Source organism: Trachypithecus francoisi, unplaced genomic scaffold (genome assembly GCF_009764315.1).
Source record: "Trachypithecus francoisi isolate TF-2019V2 unplaced genomic scaffold, Tfra_2.0 Lachesis_group10, whole genome shotgun sequence".
In the NCBI taxonomy this organism is placed as follows: domain Eukaryota; kingdom Metazoa; phylum Chordata; class Mammalia; order Primates; family Cercopithecidae; genus Trachypithecus; species Trachypithecus francoisi.
The window spans coordinates 32,124,100-32,149,520 of NW_022681455.1; the positions used below are offsets into that span (position 1 = coordinate 32,124,100).

Consider the following 25,421-nt stretch of genomic DNA (forward strand, 5'->3'; position numbering starts at 1 on the left):
CAAAAAAAAAAAAAAAAAGAAAGAAAGAAAGAAAGAAAGAAAAGAAAAAAGAAAACACTCTGAATGACGTCATTTATATGAGGTTCAAAAACAGGCAGAGGCTGGGTGCGGTGGCTCAAGCCTGTAATCCCAGCACTTTGGGAGGCCAAGGCAGGCGGATCACAAAGTCAAGAGGTGGAGACCATCCTGGCCAACATGGTGAAACCCTGTCTCTACTGAAAATACAAAAATTAGCTGGGCATGGTGGCATGCACCTGCAGTCCCAGCTACTTGGGAGGCTGAGGCAGAAGAACTGCTTGAATCCCGGAGGTGGAGGTTGCAGTGAACCAAGATCATGCCACTGCACTCCAGCCTGGCAACAGAGCGAGACCCTATCTCAAAAAACAAACAAACAAACAAACAAACAAACAAACAAAAACAGGCAGAGTTAATCTTTACTTTTAGAAGATAGGATAGGATTACTTGTAGGGATTATTGACCGGAAGGAGTCATATTTCTGGAAATATTTTGTATCTTAATCTGGGTGGTTACATAGATGTATACATATTCAGAAATTCGTTGAGCTGCACACTTAAGACTTTTGAATTTTGCTGTATAAAAATTGAACCATGGCTGGGTGTGGTGGCTCATGCCTGTAATCCCAGCACTTTGGGAGGCCAAGGTGGGCAGATCACTTGAGGTCGGGGGTTCAAAACCAGCCTGGCAAACATGATGAAACCCCATCTCTACTAATAATACAAAAAAAACATTAGCTGGGCATGGTGGCAGGTGCCTGTAATCCCAGCTACTTGGGAGGCTGAGGCAGGAGAATCGCTTGAACCTGGGAGGCAAAGGTTGCAATGGTCTGAGATCATGCCATTGCACTCCAGCCTGGGCAACAGAGCGAGACTCCATTAAAAAAAAAAAAAAAAACCTTAAAAAATCTTTCCCCAATCTCACACCCCCTCCAGCCACCACATATTTCTCTCCTCTACTTCACGGCCACAGTTGTCAAGATTTATCTGTATTTGGTGTTTCCATTTCCCTATAGCCCATGCATGCCTCAATCCACTCTACTCCCTCCAACCCACCAAACAGCTCCCTCTAAGGCTTCCCAATGACTTTGGTGTTACAAAATCTAAGAGACATTTGTCTTCATCTTGCTTGACCTTCGACTTCTCTCAAAGTCACTAGACACAGTTCACCGTATCTTCTTCTTCTTTTTTTTTTTTTTTTTTGAGATGGAGTCTCACTTTGTCACCCAGGCTGGAGTGCAGTTACACGATCTCCACTCACTGCAACCTCTGCCTCCGAGTTCAAGCGATTCTCCTGCCTCAGCCTCCCGAGTAGCTGGGACTACAGGTGCCTGCTACCACGCCTGGCTAATTTTTTATTTTTAGTAGAGATGGGGTTTCACCATGTTGGCCAGGCTGGTCTTGAACTCCTGACTTCGGGTGATCTGCCCGCCTCGGCCTCCCAAAGTGCTGGGGTTACAGGCATGAGCCACTGCGCCTGGCCCTTTTCTTTTAAAACATTCTGTATCCACGCTGACCAATATGGTAGCCAGGAGGGATAGGAGGCTCTGCAACACTTGAGATGTGACTAGAATGACCAAGTAACTGAATTTTATTCAGTATTTTTAAAAGCTCCCCAGATGATTGTAATGTGCAACAAATTTCTACTAAATTAATAGACCTGCTGCTCTAGTCATCCACATGGTACCTTCATCCAGACTCATGACTTCAATTTCCAAACTATACACCAACTTGTAAAACACTCCCGTCAGCTTCCTCTCACTCCACGGCAATATATCCACCTGCCTACTTGGCATCTCCACTTGGGCACCTCAAATTCACCATGCCTGTAACTGAATTCACAGTCACTTTCCTGTATCCCATTCCCTCGCAGAATTCCCCATTGAAACTCAGAGCCCCGCCATTCATCCAGCTTTACAAGCCAGAAACCTAACAGCCCATTCAATGCCACCATATTTCCTTGTATCTACCTGTATTTTCTCATAAAGATCTCTTTAATTCATTTCCTTCTCTCTCACTTACCTTTGTTCTAATCCAAACTTCCATCCGCCTCTTGCCTGACAACTGCAACTGCCTCCTGGCTGCATTTTTTTTTTTTTTTTTTTTTTTTGAGGCAGAGTCTCACTCTGTCACCTAGGCTGGAGTGCAGTGGTGCAATCATAGCTCACTGCAGCATTGACCTGTGCTCAAGCAATCCTCCCACCTCAGCCTCCTGAGTAGTTGGGACTACAGGTGTGTGCCATCACGCTCAGCTAATTTTTAAATTTTTTTTTTTTTTGTAGAGACAGGATCTTTCTATGTTGCCCGGGCTGGCCTTGAACTCTTGGGCTCAAGCAATCCTCCCACCCCAGCCTCCCAATGTGCTGGGATTACAGGTGTGAGCCACTGTGTCCAGCCCTGACTCTTCCCTTTGCTTCCACCCTTGTCCTCTACAGTCTCACAAACGCAATCAGGATGTCCCTCTCCTCAAAATGCTTCAGTGCCTCCCTTCCAAATTCTCTTAGAACACTGACAAACAGCTCTACCATCATGTGTCCCCTGCCCCCACTTCACCTCCCATAACATTTCCCTCCCTCCCTCCATTCCAGCCCCACTGACCTTCAAGTCCCTCACATTCTCTGTGCCCATCCCCAACCCCAGACCTTTGTATACGCTGTTCCATCCATGTGGAACACTGTTCCCTTCTCTCTAGGCCTTCTCATCCTTCAGGTCTCAGCCCGCCATTTTTTTCACAGGGAAGTTTTCCTGACCAGGTCAGGTCCTCCTACCATGTGGTATCACAGCATCACACCATTCTCACTTGTAGCATTTATAACAATTTGCAATCATATATAAATAAATTTTTTTTTATTTTTTGAAGTCCAAAATAATATATAAATATACGGTGAGATTATTTTATTACTTTCTTGCCCACTAGACTATAAAGTCCATGAGGGCAGGCATGGCACCTATTTTTCTTTCTTGGCTGCTGTATCCTTGCATCTGGCACGTAAGTGGTGCTCCATAAATGTTTACCGACTATATGAATGAATGAAAAGTTCAATATAAACACAGGACTAGCATTGAGGCTGGAACCAAGGGCAGGACCAAGGTCAGGGCTAGGACCACGGACAGTGTCTGGGAGTGGAAGTTGGTTAGACACAGTCACCAGGGCAGAGGCAGAATCAGAGGCCAGGCCAGGGGAGATCCTGGCAGGACCAGATGGTACAAGCACTTTGGAAAACTGTTTGACAGAATCTACTAAATGTACTAAAGCTGAACACATGCAAACCCTATGACCCTTCAATTCCACTCCTAGGAATATACCTAACACAGCAGTACTGCTCATAATAGTCCCAAACTGTGAACTACCCAACCATTTCACATTAGTAGAATAGATTAAATAAATTGTGGTTTATTCACACCGTGGAATAAAATAAAACAGAAATGAACTATAGTTATATGCAGTAGTGTGATGGATCTTACTAAGATGAGGTTGAACAAAAGCCAGACACAGGAAAGAGTATGCTGCATAGTTCTGTTTATGTGAAGTTTGAGGAGAGGCAACATTAATTTGTAGTGCTCCAAGTCAGAAGTGTGATACTCTTGAGGGGGCAGTGACTAGTAGCGGCATGGTGGGGGGCTTCTGGGGGCCTAAAGGTGTCTTATTTCTTGATCTGGATGATGGTTACCCAGTTGTGTGTGTTTGTGGAGTTTACTGAGGCAGGGATTGGGGAGCACACAGAGACAAGAGGTGGGAAGAAAGGTAGTAGGGGGGTCCCAGGATGAGACAGGAGAGAGGGCTATGGCGAACAGCAGTGTGACGGGCCAGGCAGGATTCAGCTCGGGTGAAGAGTTGAGATGCTGAAAGGTGCCCAGTTCTTCCAGACCAGAGGCTGAGGAAAGGAGGAGGGTAGGGTGGGTGTGGAAATGCTGACCAGTGAGGAGTGGGGGATGTGTCACTGGTAGGCGGAGGTGACTGTGACACACACACACCTCCGCCCAACACACACACATCTTCTGGCTTTCGACTCTTAAACTTTTCTCCTGGATCAGAGAAAAAGGAGTTTTCAGGGCTACCAGCCATCACATTCTACTACCAGCCAGCAAGAGACGGAAACGGAGCTGAACAGGGACAGAGTGTTTCCACACCAAGAGGTTCCCCACCCAAGAAAGCCCAGGCTGAGAGGCCTGGCACACAGAGAGCTGCCCTTTCCTGTCCCCCCAGCCCTTCTCTCAGCCTGGAGTGTACCTTTGGGTAACAGATGGGCTCTGGCTGACCCTCAAATCCTGTCACTTTGTGTCTAAGGCCATGCAAATCACTCCCACACCATGGGAGCGCTGGCACAACTATGTTGTACACTTACAAATATATTAATGTGTGCTCATCCACAAATACAAATACAAACATACCTGCCCAGACACACAAATCCACCCACAAAACCTGCATCCTTGCAGGTACACATATGGGTGCCCATGCACACATGCACACACACCCAATCTCCCCTTCAGGTTTCCTCCACACCTAGTCATTGGGTGATGCCTAAGAAGGCTGATTTCTTGCTGGCTCCAAGGGCAGTTCTGTGAGTGAAAGAACCTGGATGGTGTGAGAGGAACCAAATAGGAGGCCCTTCCCCAGTGGGGAGCAGCGAACACATGGCCTCCACCATACTTCCCCGTACCTCTGGAGGCCTCTGTGAGATGTCCAGTGCCCCTCCCCAAATAATTGGATTCCTCACCTTTCCCTGCACAGTGGGGAGGGATAATTGGATTCCTCACCTCTCCCTGCACAGAGAGGGTCTTTGCAGCAGGAAGGAGTGAAGAGAGCTCACCAGCTTTTCTAGAAAGCTGGTGAGATTGGTCTAGAAGAGCACAGCAGCCTCCATTGACCACACACCCAGAGGCTCCTTCCCGATCCCTCCCTGCCCTGTTGCCACCACCCACCCCTCCAGCTCCCCATTCCAGCTCCTGCAAGAATTCTGCTCTTCTCTCAGTGCTGGGCAAGCAAAGAATTGGGTGTCTCTTGTGTCTCCCCTTCACCATTCCCCCTGCCACTATGTCTGGAGTGGTTCCCTGCAGTGTGTGTTTTGGGGGAGATATGGCCTCACCCTCTTGGCACCCTCCCCACAGTTGGAGGGCTGGCAGGGATGGGGGCATCTTCCCAAACTGTGACTCAGCTTCCTGGGTATTTGGTGTTGTAGCCAACTTTGACACTTTGCTCATTAGGGACTGCACAGGTCCCAAGGGGTGGGGAGAGGGGCTGGCTTCCATAAGAGATGTTCCAGAGATGGGGGTTATGGTCCCACCCCCATGTCTCCCTCTGACCCTCCTGCTACACCCCCAGTTGAATCTGGCAATGAGAGGTGAAGACAGAAGGATTCCAGGAGTGAGACTAAAAAAGGAATGTAGGGGTCCCAGATATTGGGCTGGAACCAGGTGGGAAGGAGGTGTCAGGGAGGGGTAGGTTGGGGAACCCAGATGCCCCTTATTCTGGGGAGCTAATTGGCCTAGGAATGGAAAACTTAAGAGAGAGGATTTCCAGACTCCAGTTGAAAATGGTTAGGGGTGCAATGAGAGACAGGAAGGCAGTTTCTGGTCCTGCACCTAGTGGCCAGGTCTGGAGTGAGCAGAAGGAAGTTTGAAGAATTGAGGTGCTGGGTCCCCAGGGACTTGGAGGCAGGATCAGGGAAAAGAGGAGGGGCTGGAGATGCGGGAAGCAGGGGCGGGGCAGGCAGCAGCTGTGGTGTTTCCGAGTTCCTTCCCAGTAGTTCCTCTCAGTTCCACTTCCAGTTGTTTCTATGCCATTAAATTCTTTCCAGGCGAGATAAGGGGCCCGCCCGCCCCACCCGGGGCGTGTCACGTGTACTGGTGGGGAGGGCAGGGTGAGGGAGAGCGCGGGTTCAGACAGACAGAGGCAAGGGGAGCCTGGAAGGGGCACAGAGTGAAGACGGAGCCCCTGTGCCCCCAGAGGCATCTCTCAGCCATCCCAGCCCTGCTGAACCATGAGTCATGAGTGCAGAGCTCTGGCCAAGAACAAGTTTTAGGATCCTCTCTGCAGGCTCTGTGTACTTCCCAGACCCGAGAGTCCTGACTGTCCCATTTCAGTATTTCCTCAAGAGATCTCCCAGACCTCCCTCCCTGCAACTCTCACGCTGCCACCTAGGGAGTCCCCCCATTTGGATGCCCAAGGAAGCACCCTCTGGCACCTCCTGGAGCCTGGAGCCTGGAGCCCAGAGCCTGGGCTCAGTTGCTCCAGTCCGACACTTGGGATTCCGCAAGCACTTTCCTTCCGAGGTTCAGCTGGTCACCAGTTCAGCCTAGTCCTATCTTCCCGCTAGCCCCAGCACCTCCAGGGCCCAGGGGCTCACCTCAGCAATAACCACCTCTACCCTGCTTCCACCATCTGACTCTCGGAGTCTCTCGGTTTGCTCCCAGCCCCTCTCAGTTGTCTGCATCCCATCCAAGCCCTGACATACACCGCCCACCCCAACACACACATGCCACCCTCTCCTCCCAGACACTCCTTCACAGGGAGCCTGGTTCCCAGTGAATGATCCTATGTCCTCTGTCCTGAACAGAAGTCCTTGCTCTGGAAGCACTGCTGAGAGCTCACCTGCCACACCTTCACCTGGGGTGTGGGGATAGGCGAGAAATCCTTTGCCTCTCCTTCTGGGTTTCCCCAGAACTCTGTTCCTTACCTGGGCAACCGGGCAGCTGCAGTGCCTCTGCACCTGCTCTGTCCCCAACCCCGGGAGGGCGGCGTCTCAGGGCAGGACAGGGAAGTCTCCCTCACTTGTCCCCTGCAACAGGGGCTGAGCCACAACCGACTGTGGATCTCGGCAGCGACAGTGAGAAGGAGAGAGTCTGCAGCGAGCAGGGGAGGAGAAGGGGAGGACCAGGATGAGGTCAGGGAGGGGAGCGGAGATAGGGCAGGTCCTCCCACCCCTCCCAGGCCCTCCCACATGCCACCCCTCCTCTTGTCCCGCCCCACCCCAGCCCCCACTCCCTGTCTAGCATCACTATCTCACCATACCCTCATCTCAACCCCCAGCCCTGGTCTTACCTCCCATGTCCTTTCCCTATCCCATTTTTAACGCTCACCCTAATTTTTGCCCAACTTGACATCCCCCACCCTTCCTGCCATTTCTTTTTTCCCTACCATTTCCCCACCTGCTGCCCCTCCTCTCTGACCCCGGTGGTTTCCTCTCAGCCTATATCCTTCCTCGTGGCCAGCCCCTTCCCCTCCCTCCCCTATGCTCCCCTCCCATCTCTTCCCAGCTACTGCTCTAGCTTAGATCTTTGGATCACACCCCAAGTCTATCACCCAGCGCTGGCGCCCTCATCCTCTCACCAGTTCTCCCTTGGCAGTCCGGAGCAGGGAGCAGGGGCAGGGGGCAGGAGGCAGGAGGCAACCTCTTTCTCCAACTGGGACTGTCTCTGGGACCCCAAGTCCCCGCCCTGCCCTAGTCCCACCATTTCTTTCTATCTTCTCTGCTTATCCCATCCCTGAGCCACCCCTGTCTGCTCTGCTCAGTCCCTCTCCTGTCACTGCCTCCTTTGCATTCTCCTACCTCAGCAAATCCCTAGAGAAAGAGCAGGTGAGGCTTAGGCACTGGCAGGGCAAGGGCTTGGGTGAACACTGGGACAAAGAATCCTTGGGGAGGAAGCTGGGGTTGAGGGGAGACAAGGAAGGAAAGCCTGAAGGTTAGGAAGAAGGTTTAGGGTTGAAGAAAGGGCTAGAGGCAGGAGGCAAATATAAGGTTGGGTCACCTGAATAGAGGGTGAAGTGGTGGAAAGCAGGGTGGGGGGCCGGTGCCTGGGTGTTGCAGGGTAGCAGCAGCAGAGGCGGGGAGAGGTAGGGGCTGGAGGAAATGGGCACTCTGTCTCCGGTCCCAGGCAGAAGACTGACAGCCAGAGGACAGGGGGAACAGGGAGACAGACACATCCCACAAAAGTCTGTTGGGTGTTTCCCTGGCTTCATCTCCCCATGTGTTGCCCTGACAAGGAGCTGAAAAAGAGACTTTTGCTACAGAGGAGAAATATCCCAGCTGAGTGGGAACCTACTACCCCCAGCTTCACAGTGAGGACTGAGTCTCTCTATCCCACTGCAAACCTCACCACTGAGGTGTAACTTGGCCAAGTCACAGGTGGTTGTGAAAGGGACGTGAAGGAACCTGTATGTGCTTGATTCTGCCACATGGGTGGCGGCTCAGGTGTCTGTACACCAGGTCAGATCCCCATGGTGGCAGGTGTGTGCTGTTCCTGGGTCAGGGCGCGCTTGCATTGCATGTGGCTGGGCCAGATGCCTAGTAAGCTCCATGTGGCCAAGGGCAAAGGCACACATGGGCTTTCGCGTGGGTGTCCCCGTGTGTGTCCGTGTGTCTGGGTGTGTGTGGCTGTTTTTTTCCTGGCTTTGATGGGGAGGATGAAGTCAGCATCTTGGATAGAGCCAGGCTCAGCTTCCTTCCTCTGCCTTGGCCTGAAGCCCCCAGAGCCAGGAGTAGGCAGCAGCTTCCCAAGGATCTCCTGGCAGGAGGTGGGGAGCACAGCAGTGAAAGGATGAGGGAGGGTCTGGAGACAGCGTCGCACACACAGGCCAGAACAGAGTACGAATTTCCTCTGACCCCTTCAGATTTCTGCTTCATGGTCATATCCTTGTGTGTGTGTGTGTGCCTATGCCCTATATCCTGGCTTTCTCATTTAGGAAGAATGGTCAACATAAGTACATTTGGCACAGAGAGTGGCCAGGGACCCCAGAGAGGAGAGCCAGAGGGATGGTGCTGGGATGTTCTGGAAGCCCACTGTTGGGGTCTCAGAGAGAAAATGTGGGATTCCAGATGTACACAAGCTTATAAGACATCTGGGGAAGCCACTGGACGCTTGGCAGATATAGCTTCAGGTTCTCGAATTATCATTGTTTACCATTTGGTTCATCCTTTGGTTTCCAGGCTCATGGAGAAGCTCATGTCTTATATGTTCACATTTTGTAAGAAAAGCACCAAGCCTTGCATAGTGTAGGTGACCAATAAATGCCAAGTCAACACTGAAATGTGAAAGGACTGGGAGAGAGGAGGGGGAAAGAGTAAGGAGTCCAGGCGTGAAGGCAGGGAAGCCCAGTGGTCAGAGGTGGGGTTGGCCTCACTGAGGTGTCCTGGGGGTGGGTAGAAAGGTCAGTGTTGTCGAGAACCATCCACAAGCTCTGGTTGTTCTCTGTATCCTCAGTCCCTGTGTCTTCAGCTCTGAGCCTCCTTCCTTGAATGATCCTCCAAGTTTCTGTCCTGACCTCAGGAGGAAAAGAGATGAAAGATAGAGAAAAGGAAAGGAAAGATAGGGAGGAGAGAAGGCAGACATAGAAGAGTAAGGGCAATTGAGGGCAAGGACCTGAAGGATGAAGACAGGGGAACAAGAGATGCCAGGGGCGGCGGTCCAAGAAAGCAGTCCCAGAGAGGGGAAAGATAGAAAACACTTGTGCCGGGCTTCCGTTTACAAAACAGTTTCCTACACAGTGCGGGCATTAATCCCACTTTGTGGCTGAGGAAACAGAGGCTCATAGACATTAAGGGTCTTGTTCAAGGGACTAAGTTAGTAGTGGTGAAGGTGGGCCTCACCCAGGTGTTCTGATTCCTAAGCCTGTATTCGCTCTCCTTCCCGAACAACTCCAGGAAAGGAAAGGATTGAAAACTTAGGGAACAAACAAACGAAGTGGCTTCTTTGAAGCTCTTGTACAAAGAAGGGTGGAAAATCCAGATTTCTGAAACTTCTTTCTGCATCCAGGTATTGTGTAGATTCAGTTAGAAGAAATGGCATCAGATGGGGAAGGGGGTGGTCAACACTCCATTACTGAGAACTGGGGGTGGGTGAGGATGGGGAACACAGAACGAAAAGACAGAGCCCAGGATGAAAGATGGGAGAGAACCAAGAGGCTACAGCTGAAAAGGGTGCAAGGGAGCCTCAGAAAGAAGGGTTTGGACCCTTAAAACTTCCTTTGCCTAGAGACATGGGTGTGGGGAGAAGGGAGGAGGAAGGACATTTCTATCTCGTGACAAAAGAAAGTCACACAATTGTTTTGTTCTCTGCTCTGAGGCGGGTGGGCGCCTGTATTTACCAGAGGGACCCAGGTCGCTGTGGCAACCACACATCTGGGCCCCGGCATCCAGATGTGCTGTATCCAGAAGCCATAGCAGAACGATGAGACAAACATCAGGCTCCCCAGTGCTGGCCCCCACAGCTGGGAAGAGGATGGAGAATTGGTGTGGGAAGTGAAGGGAGTGGGGGAAGGAAGGAGGAGGAGAGGACCAAAGTGGGGGAAAAGAGAGGAAATAATGGAAAGGGGCAAGAAATGTGAACGAGGGAGCAGAATGGGAAACAGAAAGGGGGCGGCATGAAAAAGGGAGGTGACAAGCACAGGATCAGCGGCAGCAGCAGATGAAAAGACCAAGAAGAACAAAGGAAAAAGACAGTGAATTAAAAAAAAAATTTTTTTTAAATAAGGCCGGCACGGTGACTCATGCCTGTAATCCTAGCACTTTGGGAGGCCGAGATGGGAGGATTGCTTGAGGCCAGGAGTTCAGGACCAGTCTGGGCAACATAGTGAGATCCCACCTCTATTTTTAATTAAAAAAAAAAAAATTTAAGACAGTGAAGCAGTGGATGGGGCGGGGCAGATACAACAGAAGAAAAAAATAACAATGAATAATGGGTCAAAAAGAGGTCGTGACAACTGCTAATGAGGCAGAGGGCAAAGAAAGGCAGGAAAGAAGTCTAGAAAGAGGAAGGGAGGGATAATGAGGTCAGGGATGAGAGAGAACAAAAGGCTGGATCCTGAGGAAGAAAAGCAGGAGATAGTGGCATAAGGAAAGCAGAACAGAAAGACAAAGCAGGCATAGGGCAGGAGGGGCCAATGAGGTGCAGGAGTGACAGCAGACTGGCATGCTGAGTGGCCTTGGGGGTGTGGCCAGAGGAATGGAGATCCACATGGGCCTAGAGGGCAGCAGCCCAGAGCCTGCCCAGCTTTCACCCCGCGTCAGGTACCCACCCACCATCCTTCTCAATCCCTCCCACCACCGCACTCCCTCAGCCAAGAGAGGTCTGATGTCTCATCCACACCAAAGTGCCAGCTGTCCCTTGCCACTTAGCAGAGGAGCAGGATGTCCTACCCCAGGGCCCCCCCACTGAGATGCCAGCACTTCAAGTACTTTCCCGAACTGGGGGCAGGAAGGAGGAAGAGCAACTGGACAATGAAACAGTGGAACACAGATTGGATAGAAGTAGAAGAGAGAAGCACAACAGAGATGGAGACAGAAAGGGGCAAAGGATGAGGAAAAGGTGTCTCTATTACGGACCAGGCACTGAGGATGTCATCTTTCATCCTGTCATCAACCCTGATGAGGAGGTAGGAACATCCCATCTTACAGAAAAGGAAACTAAGGCTCAGAATGTTTAAGGACATCTACTAATGAAAGGCAGGGCAGGGAATCCATCTCAGGTGATGTGCTTCCAAAACCCTTGTTCTCACCGCACCCCCTCCAGAGACAGGGTGAATAAAGCTCAAGGACTCTGGGATAGAAAGCACAGCTGAGAAGCTGGGCTGCCCTCTGGAGGGAGGAAAGGTCTAGTTCCTGGGAGCCCTGGTTCCAGGTTGCCATAGTTACTTGGTCTGTTTTCACCCCAAACACAGTAATGGGTGACGGCAGCGGGAGGGGTGTGGGGGTTGCCTGGCTGGACACATGAGGTTCTTCGTCCCTCCTTCAGGCCTGGGCTATGGCCCAGGCAGCCCCTGTCCAGTCATCTGGGCATTGAGCCCAGGCCCAGCTCACACCCTCGAGCTGACCCAGGACACTCCTGCAGGGTCAGGCCTGAGGCACTGCTGGACAGGAGCAGCTGGAGGGGGATTCTCCCAGGTTGGCCTCAGACTCAACCCCTCACTTTGTCCTGCTCCCCTTCTTCCTAGTTAGAATGCACAGCCTAGCCGGTCACTTTGAGATGCTGAAGCGGGCAGATCACGAGGTCAGCCTGGCCAATATGGTGAAACCCCATCTCTACTAAAAATACAAAAATTAGCTGGGCGTGGTGGTGGGCGCCTCTAATCCCAGCTACTTGAGAGGCTGGGGCAGAAGAATTGCTTGAACCCGGGAGGTTGCAGTGAGCCGAGATCACGCCACTGCACTCCAGCCTGGGTGAGAGAGCGAGACTCCATCTCAAAAAACAAAAAAACAAACAAAAAAAAATTAAAAAATAAGAATGCACAGCTTTTTCTGCCTGCCCCACTCTTTTCAGTCTTTCATCTGGACTCTCAAGTCTCAGTCCCCTCCAGTTGAGGGCTTAGAGGATATCCTGCCACATCCCCCTTCCCTTCCAGATATCACCCCTTCTTCACCAAGGCCCCCGCTTTCTGGGCTCTGAGCATCTGGCCCCAGCTCCTGTTGTTTGTTTGAGCTGCTCATCCTGGACAGCAAGAGGAGGGGGAGAACCTGCTTGAGAGCAGGAGACCCAGATGCTGCTCACCCTGAAGGGTGTGGAGCCCCATCTTTCCTGTTGACTCTCATTCCAGGGATGCGTATCCTCTAGTCTGTCCCACCATGGGACATCATTGCTAGACACAGATACACCCCAGAGTTGCAGCGGTGGGGGCAAGGGGATGACATGCAGTCTGTGATGCTGCACCCATCCCACCTCAGAGCCAGCTATGTCTTCAGTGCTTGATTCTTTGACGCTGGCTCTGGAGAAGCCACTTTTCCCCAGACTCCCCATCACGAGCCAGGAAGGCAGCCACCACTCCTTCAACTCCCTCCAAGTTGTTTATTTAATAATAATAAAAAAGAAATGCACACACATAAACCTGTACTCCCCCTGCCACCCTCCCTTACTCCCAGTAACTAGCTCCAAAATGCAAAAACTTCCCTTGTCCCACCTGGGGACTAAATTCCCACCTCCACTGCCATAACAGAGAAACAAAATAAAGAATATGCAGCAGCCCACCACCCACCCCACAACTGAACCTCACGCAATCCCCTCAAAGAAAGAAGCCGGGACTGGGGGTTCATAAGAATGAGAGGAGCCCTATATTCTGAAAAGGGATAAGAAGAGAGGTGAACACCCCCACCTCAAATAAGTGCTTCACCCCCACAACGGGTCTTTCCTTTACCAATTGCCCCAAGCCTGGGGATCAGGGAAATTTGAAACAGTCCCACCTGGCCACCCGGTACCCCCTCCTCCCGTTCTAAGTCAGTGTGAGTGGCAGAGGTCAGGGATGATTGAGGTAGAGGGGCTGGTGGGAGGCCTGATGGGCCTGGCTGGCTGCAGAGGCTGGCAAGGGGCCACCTGTGGCATTGCCGGGGGTTGGGGATGGCTGTTTTCGCAGCGAGGGGGGCACCGTGGAGGTCTTGATGTGAATCACCCTGGTATCCATGACCTCACACTCGATCTGCATCATCTCCTCATAGTCCCCCGGGGCCCCACGGCCTGACAGGGTCTCTGTGAGAAGGGGAGAGTTAAGGAAGAGGAGACAGGGAGGCAAACAGGGATTGGAGGGAGGAGGGGAGGAGGTCAGAAAAGTAGAAGTGAGCAGAGAGGAAAGGAAAGGGCAATAGAGAGGAGGCAGATCCATAGCGGGAGTGATAAACAGAATGGCAGGGACAGAGTTTGGTGCAGGGACAAGGAGAGGGGTAGGAAAAGAAAAGGGCATTGATGAGTGTGGGGTTACACAGGAGAGGACATCAAGAGAAAAAAGGAAGTGAGAGGCTAGCAGGTTCCCAGCCCACCTGCCTCTGCCCAGTCATCTACCCAAGCACCTTCACCAGGGAAGGACCCTCACCCTCATCTCCCTCCCAAAGTCTCCTGCATGGTGCTCTTCCCTCCACCCACTTCCTGCTGCTTCTCACCTGTGGATCCAGCAGCGCTCTGGATGCCCTGCTCCTCTCCCCCTTCCCCCTCAGCTCCCAGGCTGGATCTCCCTGTTGGAACTGCCCCCATACCCAGCAGGGAAAGAGTTACCATTGGGAGCCATGGCCGGCATCACCAGGGACATCTTGGGCCGGGAGGTCTTATTGTGGCTGATGGCTGGGAGCAGCAGGTGGTCCTGGAGAACAGAGGGGCCAGGCCGGAAGGGTGGAGGCAAAGATGCCAACAGGCTCCCCAGCTCTATTCTACATCCCCCCAATGAAGACTGACTGCTGGGAACCTAGGGTGACAGAGATGTGAGGGCAAGAGAAGCTCACCCTTCGGAAAGAGACAACATAAAACGTGTCTTCCCGTCGGTCAATTGCATCCAAGAACGCTGGCTGCGAACGGTCTGGGTGGCGATATAGCTGCAGCTGGCCCACAGCATCCCTAGGAAGGTGGGGAAATAGGAATTGAGGGGAACTAAGCCCAATGCTCAGTTTCTACCAGGGAAGGGGGTAGGATGAGAGAAAAAGACAGGAGACCCTGAGTGGAGGAGGAGGTATAATCCCACTGGTGACAGTAATGACAGGCACAGGAGAGCTACTGGGGGTACAGTTCTTGAGAGTGGAATTTCACTTAATAAGTAAGCACCCCGCCCCACACTCACCTTTCCGGGGGTCCAGGGGGTTGGATGGGAACTGCCTTAACTGGAGGTGACTTCTTCCGTGGCTGAGACTTCTGGAAGGAGAAGTATCTAAGGATTTGGAGAGGGTAAAGGGAAAAGGGAAAGAGACAAACGGCCCCTGGAAGCTAATGCCACCTCCCACTCAACCCTCCACTTCCTTCAAACGATCCCTCAAACTTCCACAGCGAGATGCCCGCTAGGAATCCCCAGACGAGGCCTTCAGCCCTTGTCTTCAAGTGGCCTTCCTTGAACCAGCCACCCACCCTACCTGTCTCTCCTGGGCCCTCTGAGGGATCTTGCGCCGGCCTCTCTGGTGGCGCTGGACCCAGCCACTCAGCTCGTCAGCAAGCCTGGGCAAATGGAGGAGGCTCAGGACCTCCATGCCAGGCCAAGATTCCCACCCTCCTTGCCCACCCACAGGAGTGAGGAGAGGGCAGGGAGTGCTGGCGCTTTAGTACACAGGCCAGTCAGGCTGACTGCACAGGGCCTTGGGAGGCCGGGGGAGGATGCCCCAGCGATGAATCCCACACCTCAGGGACTCAGTGCGGTTGAAGTGCCGGCAATCAGAGGACAGGAAGAGCTGGTCTAGGTCTCTTAGTAGTAGCTCCTTGGTGCCCCCAGGGAAGGCTGTCAGGTTCCTGGAGTGAAATAGGAAGGAGACCACACGTGGAGACTGCCCAGCACTCCCACAACAAAGAAAGCGATGATGGCAAGAGAAAGTTTTAGGTTCCCCTCACTGAAAGCAGGGAGAAGACCAACTCATACCCTCAAAGGAGAGGGGGGTTCTCTCTCTCTCTCCTCACCTGAAACTGGGCTGGTCTGTGGGGCTGGGCTGGGGCTCTTCAGCGCCCTGGGAGGACCCCTGGAGAGGTTCAACTCCATGAACTGGCTCTTGCTCTGAGAACCCCAGCAAGTGTCTCCGGGGTCGAGGCTCCCCCTTGTTCATCCGAGGAGAGACGGGAGCTGAAGGAGGCTCACTGATGCTGTGGATAAAGAGGGATGGAGCACAATGAAGAATTTCAGCTATATCAAGTGTCTAGTTAAGAATAAGGGCTCTGCAGATGGACTGCTTGAGTTGCAATCTGTTATACAGGCCTCAGTCTGCCTCTGGAAGATGGGAATAAGGATGGTCCCTACATATGAAAAAGAAAGTGCATCACCTAGAGCCTAGAACTCAGTAAGCATTTAATAGTCACTATTTCTACTAACATTATCACCATCATCTACTCTCCACTGGAAAAATAATGGAGCAGGAGGCTGGGCAAGGTGGCTCACGCCTATAATCCTAGCACTTTGGGAGGCCGAGGCGGGTGGATTGCCTGAGCTCAGAAGTTCGAGACCAGCCTAGGTAACAACGGTGAAACCCTGTCCCTACTAAAAAGATACAAAAAATTAGCCGGGCATGGTGGTGTGCGTCTGTAGTCCCAGCTACTCGGGAGGCTGAGGCAGGAGAATCGCTAGAACCCAGGAAGCGGAGGTTGCAGTGAGCTGAGATTGCACCACTGCACTCCAGCCTGGGCAACAGAGCGAGGCTCCATCTCCAAAAAAAAAAAAAAGAAAATAATGGAGCAGGAAGGGGCTGACCAGACACATCATCGGTGCCAAGGACACCAGAACCATTTGTGTATAAGCATAAGCAAATGGTCTGGGCCAAAGCAGGCAGCTAGGAGGCTGCAAGGTGGGCTCCACGTGGAAGGTTCTAGTGAAGCAAGGAAGGTCTCACCTGACGGGTCCAAAGTTGAAGGCAATGAAGAGAAGGAAGACCATGATGCAGACCACCTTCCTGTTTCCAGACCCTAACTTGAGCTCGCTGTTCTAAGGTACAAAGAAAGAGACAACAAAAAGGGGACTCATTCCAAGGAGGCTGTATTCCTGTTGGTCTCCCAGGGACAGACTGGTCTTACTTCAGCCAGCAGGGCCTCCAGCCGCCGCCGGAGGGCAGCATTCTCCCGGCGGAGCTGCTGGTTGTCAGCCAGTACTGCCTGCAGCCGAGCCTCCAGCCCCTGCAGATACTCTTTTTTCTTTCTCCGGGACTGGCAGGCTGACTCCCGGTTCTTGATCATTCGCTGCTGCCGCTTCAGCAGCTTTGCCTAGGCACCCGAAAGGTCAAAAAAGAATGACAGATAAGTTGGCAGAGGGGGACTATGCTCCCAAACCCCAGGGAATGATTTACCCAGAGCTCACAAGGCCACTCCCCTGCCTTCCTGACACACCTACACAGCCAGAGAGGTTTTTCCTCTCTACTCAAACATTCTAGGGAAGGGGCCCTTCTCTCAAACATGCCCTGCTACTGCTTCTTAGAGGTGGGAAAGGTTACAGTGCAGGAAGAACTTTCTCCATGCTGGTGGAAACTCTTTCCTTGGTAAGTCTTTCTTCCTGTCAACCCACATTTGTAGGGTTCAAAGTTTAACCTTGTTATACTGCTTACACAGTCTACCTGATTTTCCCCCAGGAGGCAGCCTCCCTCCCCAACTACGGCCACGACCGTAGTCGTATAGTACAGTATGACTTCCTTGCCTTTAATTTACGGAGACCGACCCCATTTCTCCATCTGCAGTGACAGCAAACCTAAAGGACCCTAAAACTACCTGGAGTTGATATTCATATAGAACCAGGAGTCCACTCTGACCCCCAGAATGGTCTAACAGGTCTGCTTCCTCACTTTTTGCTCCTAGGTCTCAACTCCCTCCTCATCCCACCGTTCTCTCCATGACAGACTTCCCTCTTCCCTTCCCATCACTCGCCCTACTCCTCTTTCCCCAACACTTACATCCACTTCAGGCGGGCAGGAGTTTCCAGGCATAGGAGCAGGAACGATGCTCTTCCTCTCAGGCCGTGGTAGACAGGCAGCCGGCCCTTCAGGCTGGACTCGAATAGCACCCTGGATGAGGACAACTGGGGATACTGGGGCAAGTGAGCAGAGGAGGTCAGAGGGTTGTGTGCTAGGTGGGGTCCTTGTGTCCACACCCACACCAGAGCACCCAAGGATTGGGAGCCTCAATGGTTGCAAGCTCCCTGACAAGGTCAATGCAGCCCACCTCCTTTTCTCCTTCTTTAATTATTTTATTTTATTTTATCTTTTTTTTTTTTTTTTTTTTTTGAGACGAAGTCCCGCTTTGTCACCCAGGCTGGAGTGCAGTGGCATGATCTTGGCTCACTGCAACCTCCACCTCCTGGGTTCAAGTGATTCTCCTGCCTCAGCTTCCTGAGTAGCTGAGGTTACAGGCGACTGCCACCACTCCCCACTAATTTTTGTATTTTTAGTAGAGGTAAGGTTTCACCATGTTGGCCAGGCTGGTCTTAAACTTCTGACCTCGGAGATCGAGACCATCCTGGCTAACACAGTGAAACCCCGTCTCTACTAAAAATACAAAAACTAGCCGGGCAAGGTGGCAGGCGCCTGTAGTCCCAGCTACTCGGGAGGCTGAGGCAGGAGAATGGTGTAAACCCGGGAGGCGGAGCTTGCAGTGAGCTGAGATCCGGCCACTGCACTCCAGTCCGGGCGACAGAGCGAGACTCCGCCTCAAAAAAAAAAAAAAAAAAAAACTTCTGACCTCAGGTGATCCGCCTGCCTCAGCCTCCCAAAATGCTGGGATTACCGGCGTGAGCCACCGCGCCCGGCCCTTTTCTTCTTTTTCAGTACCTGGGGGTGGCTGGACGAGGGGCTGCAGAAGGACGGTGGTGCTGGGAGGCACAGCTCTGGGTGGCATTGGGACAGTGGTTAGCACCACAGGTTTGGGCTGCAGTGGCGGCTTCCGGGTGGGCAGGGCTTTCCCTGAAGGAAGGTGAGAGAAAAAAACAAGAAATGTCAGGACCACAGGCCTCTCACTAGGGATTCCAAGTGTCAGGAGACCCCATTACCTGAGGAGCCATCAGGGGATGGGCCCATGCTGATCTGGACAGCTCCAAGTGAGGGGGCTGGGACATCCCACAGGAGGCACCCTGAAGGGGATAGGGACTCTGTCTTCACTTCCAGGACCTCCTCTCCTATAAAAGCCTATGTGGGGCATTCCAGAGATACGTTAGTCAGGAGGAGTGTCAAGGAGAAGGAGCTGAAGAAGAGAAAGCTCTCATACCTCTAGGTCAGGAGGAACTCACTGGAGCACCTGGAGGGAGGAAGGAAGTTGGTGCTCACCTGGCTGGAGGAGTCGGCTGAGAGCAGGGAGGCCTCAGAGTTGATGGAAGAACATGGAGAGACAGGTTCTATCTTGGTCTGGACATCTGTGGGAGGCAGGATGAGGCAAAAGCTGGATATCATGTAAACACTGAAGGGTTAAGAGAGTTAAGATGAGAGGCTGGGCGCGGTGGCTCACGCCTGTAATCCCAGCACTTTGGGAGGCCAAGGCGGGCAGATCACCTGAGGTCGGGAGTTCGAGACCAGCCTGACCAACATGGAGAAACCCCGTCTCTACTAAAAATACAAAATTAGTCGGGCATGGTGGCACATCCCTCTCATCCCAGATACTCAGGAGGCTGAGGCAGGAGAATCGCTTGAACCTGGGAGGCAGAGGTTGCGGTGGGCTGAGATCACGCCATTGCACTCCAGCCTGGGCTAGAAGAGCAAAACTCCGTCTCAAAAAAATAAAAAAGAGGGTTAAGATAGGGAAATGGGTCCTTTCTCTTTGAACCTGAAAATAAAACTCTTCTGGCCCTAGACTGCAGGCAATCCAGGAGGGGAAGTCACAGAGCTGCTCACCTGCTGGCTCTCCACACCACTTCGCCTAGTGCTTCCCTTTCTCCTTCAGGGGCTCCTCTAATTTTTCTCATCCCGGCTCCGTGTCCCTCAAGGCTGTCCTTGCCCTTCTGCTTTTCCCTCTTTCTCGTTCACAGAACTTGTCTATTCACATAGAAGAGGCCTGAGCAGGGGAAGGTGCAGGGGGTCTCCAGCATTTACATGGCCCAAATTCTGATCTTGCTGGATTTCCACCTTATCCTGGCCCAATGCATCTCCATGCTGACAATCGCCAAGTCTGCATCTCGCGCTGGCTACTCACCTGCACCAGATTCTGACTTCCAAGCTGCCTGCTGGTCCCTTCCATTCTCATGCCTCAACAGTCACCCAAATCTAACTGGCCATAAATGAGGCTTCCTGATTGCCCTGTCACACAAGTTTTCCTCCTAGGCACCAAACAGCAAAGCCTCAGTTATCTCTGAGCCTTCATGGCCTCCATTAAATCCGCCTTTACGATTTGTTGATCACTCTATGAAAGAAAATGCTAGGCCCCATGTCGGTGAAATAAAATCCTTCTGAGGGCCAGATGCAGCCCACAGGTCAACAGTCCACCACTACCTCTGTTCCATACTGTTTACTTTGGTACTTAATTATATAACCATTAAGACTGCTTTTTAAAACTTCAATTTACATTTTTGAATAGATAATACGGTCATGATACAAATCCAAAGGAATAAAGGAAAATTAAGTGAAAAAAAAAAATCTTCCCTTCCCTGTCCTCCAGCCACTCAGATTCCCTGCACAGAGGTAACCACTATCAGAACTATTTAACCATGGTTGGGCAAGGTGGCTCACGCCTGTAATCCCAGCACTTTGGGAGGCTGACAGCCAACGCAGGTGGATCGCTTGAAGCCAGGAATTCGACACCGCCTGAACAACATGGCAAAACCATCTCTACCAAAAATACAAAAAAAATAGCCAGGCCTGGTGGCGCGTGCCTGTAGTCCTAGCTACTAGGGGAGCTGAGGCAGGAAAATCACTTAAACCCAGGAAACGGAGGTTGCAGTGAGTGGAGATCATGCCACTACACTCTAGCCTGGGTGACAGGGCAAGATTCTGTCTCAAAAAAAAAAAAGGGGGGGGAACTATTTAACCATGATGTATTATAACCCTCACAAAACTCCCCAAAAGTAAGAACTATATCTCATGTCCATTGAGGGTAAAGTACAGGACCTCAAAAAATACCTAAGTATGGAGGAGAATCTGACTCTAATAACACTATGTGATGCAAAGCCACCAACAATCCTTTTGCTTCTAACGGCAGTGGGCGATCTCAGCTCACTGCAAGCTCTGTCTCCCGGGTTTACGCCATTCTCCTGCCTCACCCTCCCAAGTAGCTGAGACTACAGGTGCCCGCCACCACGCCCGGCTAATTTTTTGTTTTTTAGTAGAGACGAGGCTTCACTGTGTTAGCCAGGATGATCTCAACATCCTGATCTCGTGACCCACCCACTTGAGCCTCCCAAAGTGCTGGGATTACAGGCATGAGCCACCGCGCCCAGCCTGCTAACGCTATTTCAATCCTTATTTTGTGTGTCTTCCTCATGACATTTATTAATCTGCTGGATATAATCTGTTTGTCCTTCCAAATCCACTCTCCATCTCTCCCTGCTGTGCTCTGAGATCCAGGAAGAACCTGAATGGACTGCATAAGTGGGCTCCCTGGTTGAAGTTCAGCCGGTGAGAGATGGTGCCAGGAGATCCAGAAGGTACTTTGAAATCAACAATCAACATGTCTACTGGGCATGGTGGCTTATGCCTGTAATCCCAGCACTTTGGGAGGCCAAGGTGGGCGGATCACTTGAAGTCGGGAATTCAAGACCAGTCTAACATGGAGAAACCCTGTCTCTACTAAAAATACAAAATTAGCTGGGCATAGTAGAGCATGCCTGTAATCCCAGCTACTCGGGAGGCTGAGGCAGGAGAATCACTTGAACCTGGGAGGCAGAGATTACGGTGAGCCGAGATCACACTACTGCACTCCAGCCTGGGCAACAAGAGTGAAGCTCCATATCAAAAAAAAAAAAAAAAAAATCAACATGTCCAACGCTGAATTCATCATCTTCCCTGACCAGAAAGCCCCTGCTTTTGCAGTCTCCATCCAGTGAACAGTAACATCACCCATCCACAGCCATCTTAGCCACAAACCTCTTTGACTCCTCTCTCCAATGTCCAGGGGGTCACCACAACTCATCTATTCCACTTCATTCTTTCTCAAGTCTGCTTTCTTCACGACATCCGAATATCTTAATTGATTAACTGCATAAGCCTCTTCCTTGGTTCTCCTGCCTCCGGCCCTGCCTCTCTGCAACCCATTCTCTACTTTGCCACTAGAATCATCTTCCTAATCATATTGCTTCCCTGCTTAATTCTTCAAAGGCCCCCACATATCCACAGGATAAAAGCTAAGAGCCCCTTAGCAGGGGCCCCACCTGGCCCTGTAGCCTCTGCAGTTCCACATTACTCCCCAAATCCTTCTTACGCCCACTCTGAAGAAATGTAGGCTCCTCACACACAAGTCAACCTCCACACTGTCCTCCTGGCTAAGTTCCACGTGTCCTTCAAAACTCTCAAGAAACCCTTCTTCCAGGAGCATGTCCCAGATTTAGCCCCAATGTGGATGAAATGTCCCCTTATGAGCTTTCACAGTACCCTCTAATGATTTCTTTCTTTTTTTTTTTTTTTGAGACGGAGTCTTGCTCTTTTGCCCAGGCTGGAGTGCAGTGGCGTGATCTCGGCTCATTGCAAGCTCCGCCTCCCATGTTCACGCCATTCTCCTGCCTCAGCCTCCCGAGTAGCTGGGACTACAGGTGTCCACCACCACACCCGGCTAATTTTTTGCATTTTTTAGTAGAGACGGGGTTTCACCGTGTTAGCCAGGATGGTCTCGATCTCCTGACCTCATGATCCGCCCGCCTTAGCCTCCCAAAGTGCTGGGATTACAGGCGTGAGCTACTGCGCCGGCCCCACTTCTACTGATTTCTATCCTAGAATGACCACACCTGTATTGGGTGGTACTTGTCTTTCTCCCATTACTAAATCACAGGGTTTGAAAGTCAGCATGGTGGTCAGGTCTTGTTCATCTTTGCATGCCCAGGACTCTGCTCAGTATCTGGTATGGAGTAGGTACTTAATAAATATTTCTTTTTTAAAATGATTATACCTCAGATATGATCACATCAATAAACATTTACTAAAGAAACAGCTACGAGTAAATAAACTTGGGAACACTTTAAAAACAGAACAAATAATGTTAATTGTAGAATCTAGTTTAGTATATGGTGTTCTAGCCTTTCCGTATGTTTAAAAATGTTTATGGGCTGGGCGCGATGGCTCACGCCTGTAATGCCAGCACTTTGGGAGGCCAAGGTGGGCGAATCGTGAGGTCAGGAGTTCAAGACCAGCCTGGCCAACATGGTGAAACCCCATCTCTACTAAAAATACAAAAAAAATTAGCTTGGCGTGGTGGCGGGCGCCTATAATCCCAGCTACTTGGGAGGCTGAAACAGGAGAATCACTTGAACGTGGGAGGTGGAGGTTGCAGTGAGCCTAGATCACGCCACTGCACTTCAGCCCGGGCGACAGTGTGAGACCCTGTCTCAACAACAACAAAAATGTTTATCATAAAATGTTGGGTGGAGGGGAATCACACAGATAGAGATGCCCTAAACTGCTCACGTTTTTAAAAAGCAAGTTGAATGGCATGACAAAATACTAGAACAAGAAAAAGAGAGAAAAATAATCTCCATCTCCTCAGAACTGCCCTTGCTGCGGTTCCCTGAAATGTTTCCTTTCCTTCCTGCCTTCCCTTCTGGTTTTCTGCCATTTCCCCTCCTGACCTTTTTCTCCCGTCCTGCTGCCTGCACTTCCCCTCCATCTACACACACACACACACACCACACACACACACACACACACACACACATAACACATTCCCTGTAGTAAAGCCGAGGATTGGGGGCAGGCTGTTATTACCTGAGCAATCATCAGAGGTGGGGACTACGTTGATCTGGACGGTTTCAAATGAGGATGTTGGGTCATCTCCCAGGAGACACAGTGGGGGTGCCAAGGACTCTGTCTTCACATGGAGCACCTCCCCTACCCCAAGAGCCTGGGTGAGAGTTGGTGTGGGGCAGGAGGCAGAAAGAAGGGCAAAAAACACGGGAGATGTTGATAGTAAGAGCAAGAACAAAAAGCTTTAGAAGTTTAGGGCTTACAAGCCATCAATTATTTGCCATTCTGGTCTGAATGGTACTGAGCATCTTTCTATCCTGTTCATTCTTTCTACTTTATTTCTAGGAGAATTGATGAAGTCTCATGATTTCAAATATGGCCTTCGAGTGGACAACTTGGGCAAGAACAGTTCCAGAATTCTCAGCAGTTAATAACTCTCTTCTTCCCAGCCCCACATAACTCTTTATATTAAAAAGACCCCAGATCAGGCGTGGTGGCTTATACCTGTAATCCAAGCACTTTGGAATGGCAAGGCGGGAGGATCACTTGAGCCTAGGAGTTTAAGACCACTCTGGGCAACATAGGAAGACCCCATTTTTACAAACAATAATAAAAAAAATTAGCCAGGCATGGTGGCATGTGTCTGTGGTCCCAGCTACTCAGGAGGCTGAGGCAGGAGGATCATCTGAGCTCAGGAGGTCAAGGCTACAGTAAGCCGTGACCATGTCACTACACTGTAGTTTCGGTGACAGAGGGAGGTCCTATCTCAAAAAAACACAAAAAACAAAAAACATCTTCACTGCTAAATAACGAAAGGGGATGAAGAAAATGAGGATATTAAAGAAATGGCAAAGGTAGTGGAGAAGGCCCCCCACACCTCACACACCTCATGACTCACAGCACACAAATCATTTAAATCATTTCTTTGTCACCCACGGGTGAAGGGAATGAAGCAGAGTCTCTGCCACAGAGAGTAGGCAGGATATGGCTCTCTTACCTCGCTGGAGGGCTCTGTGGAGAGATGTGATGACTCGGAGCTGCGGGAGGAGGAAGAGCAGGGGGAAGACGGCTCAGACTTCACCTGAAGATCTGGAGGAAAGGGAGTTAGAAATTATCAGGAAGCAGAGCTTGAGAAGAGTCCAAAAAGTACCCAAGGACATGTCAGTGGGGATTCCTGCACCACAGCAAAGGAGAAGAAACAAAAATTGGGGATTGAAGGAGAGAGGATAGGCACTTACGTAGAGGTGTGAGAATATAGGAAGCTACGTAGTTTCTGGGAAACAGTGGGAAGATGAAGGTTTCTGGAAAGCTGAGGGAACCACAAAGTCTACCTTACCTGGCAAGATCGGCAGGAGTTCCCATGGGGGCTCAGGGGGGCTGACATCCATCCCCAGGTCCAGGGAGCTGCCGTCAAACTAAATAACGGAGGATGTAAGAGGTCAGGAGTGTGAGAAAGGGTGAGAAAGTAGGGGTGACTCCAGATGAGCTCTGGCCTGTGAATGAGTCCAGGTTCTGGGCTCACTTTCCACCCACCAAGGGTTAGAGAAAGGCTGGGGACACAATACCGGGACATCCTGCTCGGGGCAACGGAAGAGCTGCGTCTGCTCCTCGGCCACTTCATCTAGGCCAGAATACAAGGTGCTGTCTGCAAGGAATGCTGAGTGTCAGGGGGTTCGTTCAGTGGGCCCAGCCTACAGATCGCACATAAGCCCCCGCCCCATCCCTCATTGGCTCCGCTCGGCCAGACCCACCGCCCGCCCACTTGAAAAGTGATACAACCAGAGGACTTCAGCCCCTCCTTCTCCGACCCCGGAACAACTCGACGTTCCAGCAGGGAGCAGTTCTTCCCCGACTTTTGTATCCCCTTAATGCACAACGATCCCCCTGCTCCGCCCTCCTTCAGATGGCGGATTCCGTATTTGCCCAGACTTCCTCTTTAGGCCTCTGCTTCTTTCCCGCGTGCCTCAGGGACACAGTTTGCCGTAGCCCCCTCCCCTCCCCGGGGCCTCACTCTGCAGACCCCAGTCCTCCGGGCTCAGCAGGTTGTCGGCGAAGAAACGCGTCGGGTCGGCAATCTCGCTCAGGAGCATCAGCTCCGCCATCTTTCCCCCCCACCCCCCAACCATGAGACGGTTCCCAAGGCCCGCCTCTCCCCATTACCAACTAATCAGTTGAC

The 25,421-nt window shown here is 51.5% G+C and overlaps 1 protein-coding gene across 4 annotated transcripts; it reads right to left on the reverse strand.

The window, feature by feature from the left end:
• Window positions 1–12,771: 12,771 nt before the first annotated feature.
• On the reverse strand, window positions 12,772–25,393 carry ATF6B (activating transcription factor 6 beta). 4 transcript variants are annotated; one of them, XM_033216701.1, is made up of 18 exons: window positions 25,266–25,393; window positions 24,811–24,890; window positions 24,582–24,660; window positions 24,243–24,334; window positions 23,267–23,402; window positions 18,695–18,780; window positions 18,421–18,556; window positions 18,203–18,334; window positions 17,330–17,463; window positions 16,464–16,649; window positions 16,283–16,374; window positions 15,363–15,542; window positions 15,090–15,197; window positions 14,828–14,909; window positions 14,542–14,612; window positions 14,210–14,321; window positions 13,986–14,070; window positions 12,772–13,466 (listed from the first exon to the last, which is right to left on the reverse strand). In XM_033216701.1, the coding sequence occupies exons 1-18, from the start codon at window positions 25,369–25,371 to the stop codon at window positions 13,237–13,239; spliced, it is 2,127 nt and encodes a 708-aa protein (XP_033072592.1). In that variant the 5' UTR covers window positions 25,372–25,393; the 3' UTR covers window positions 12,772–13,236. The 4 variants fall into 4 exon arrangements, with proteins under 4 accessions (XP_033072592.1, XP_033072593.1, XP_033072591.1 ...); XM_033216702.1 differs by having other exon boundaries at window positions 17,330–17,454; window positions 25,257–25,393; XM_033216700.1 differs by having other exon boundaries at window positions 14,542–14,609; window positions 25,257–25,393.
• Window positions 25,394–25,421: the final 28 nt, after the last annotated feature.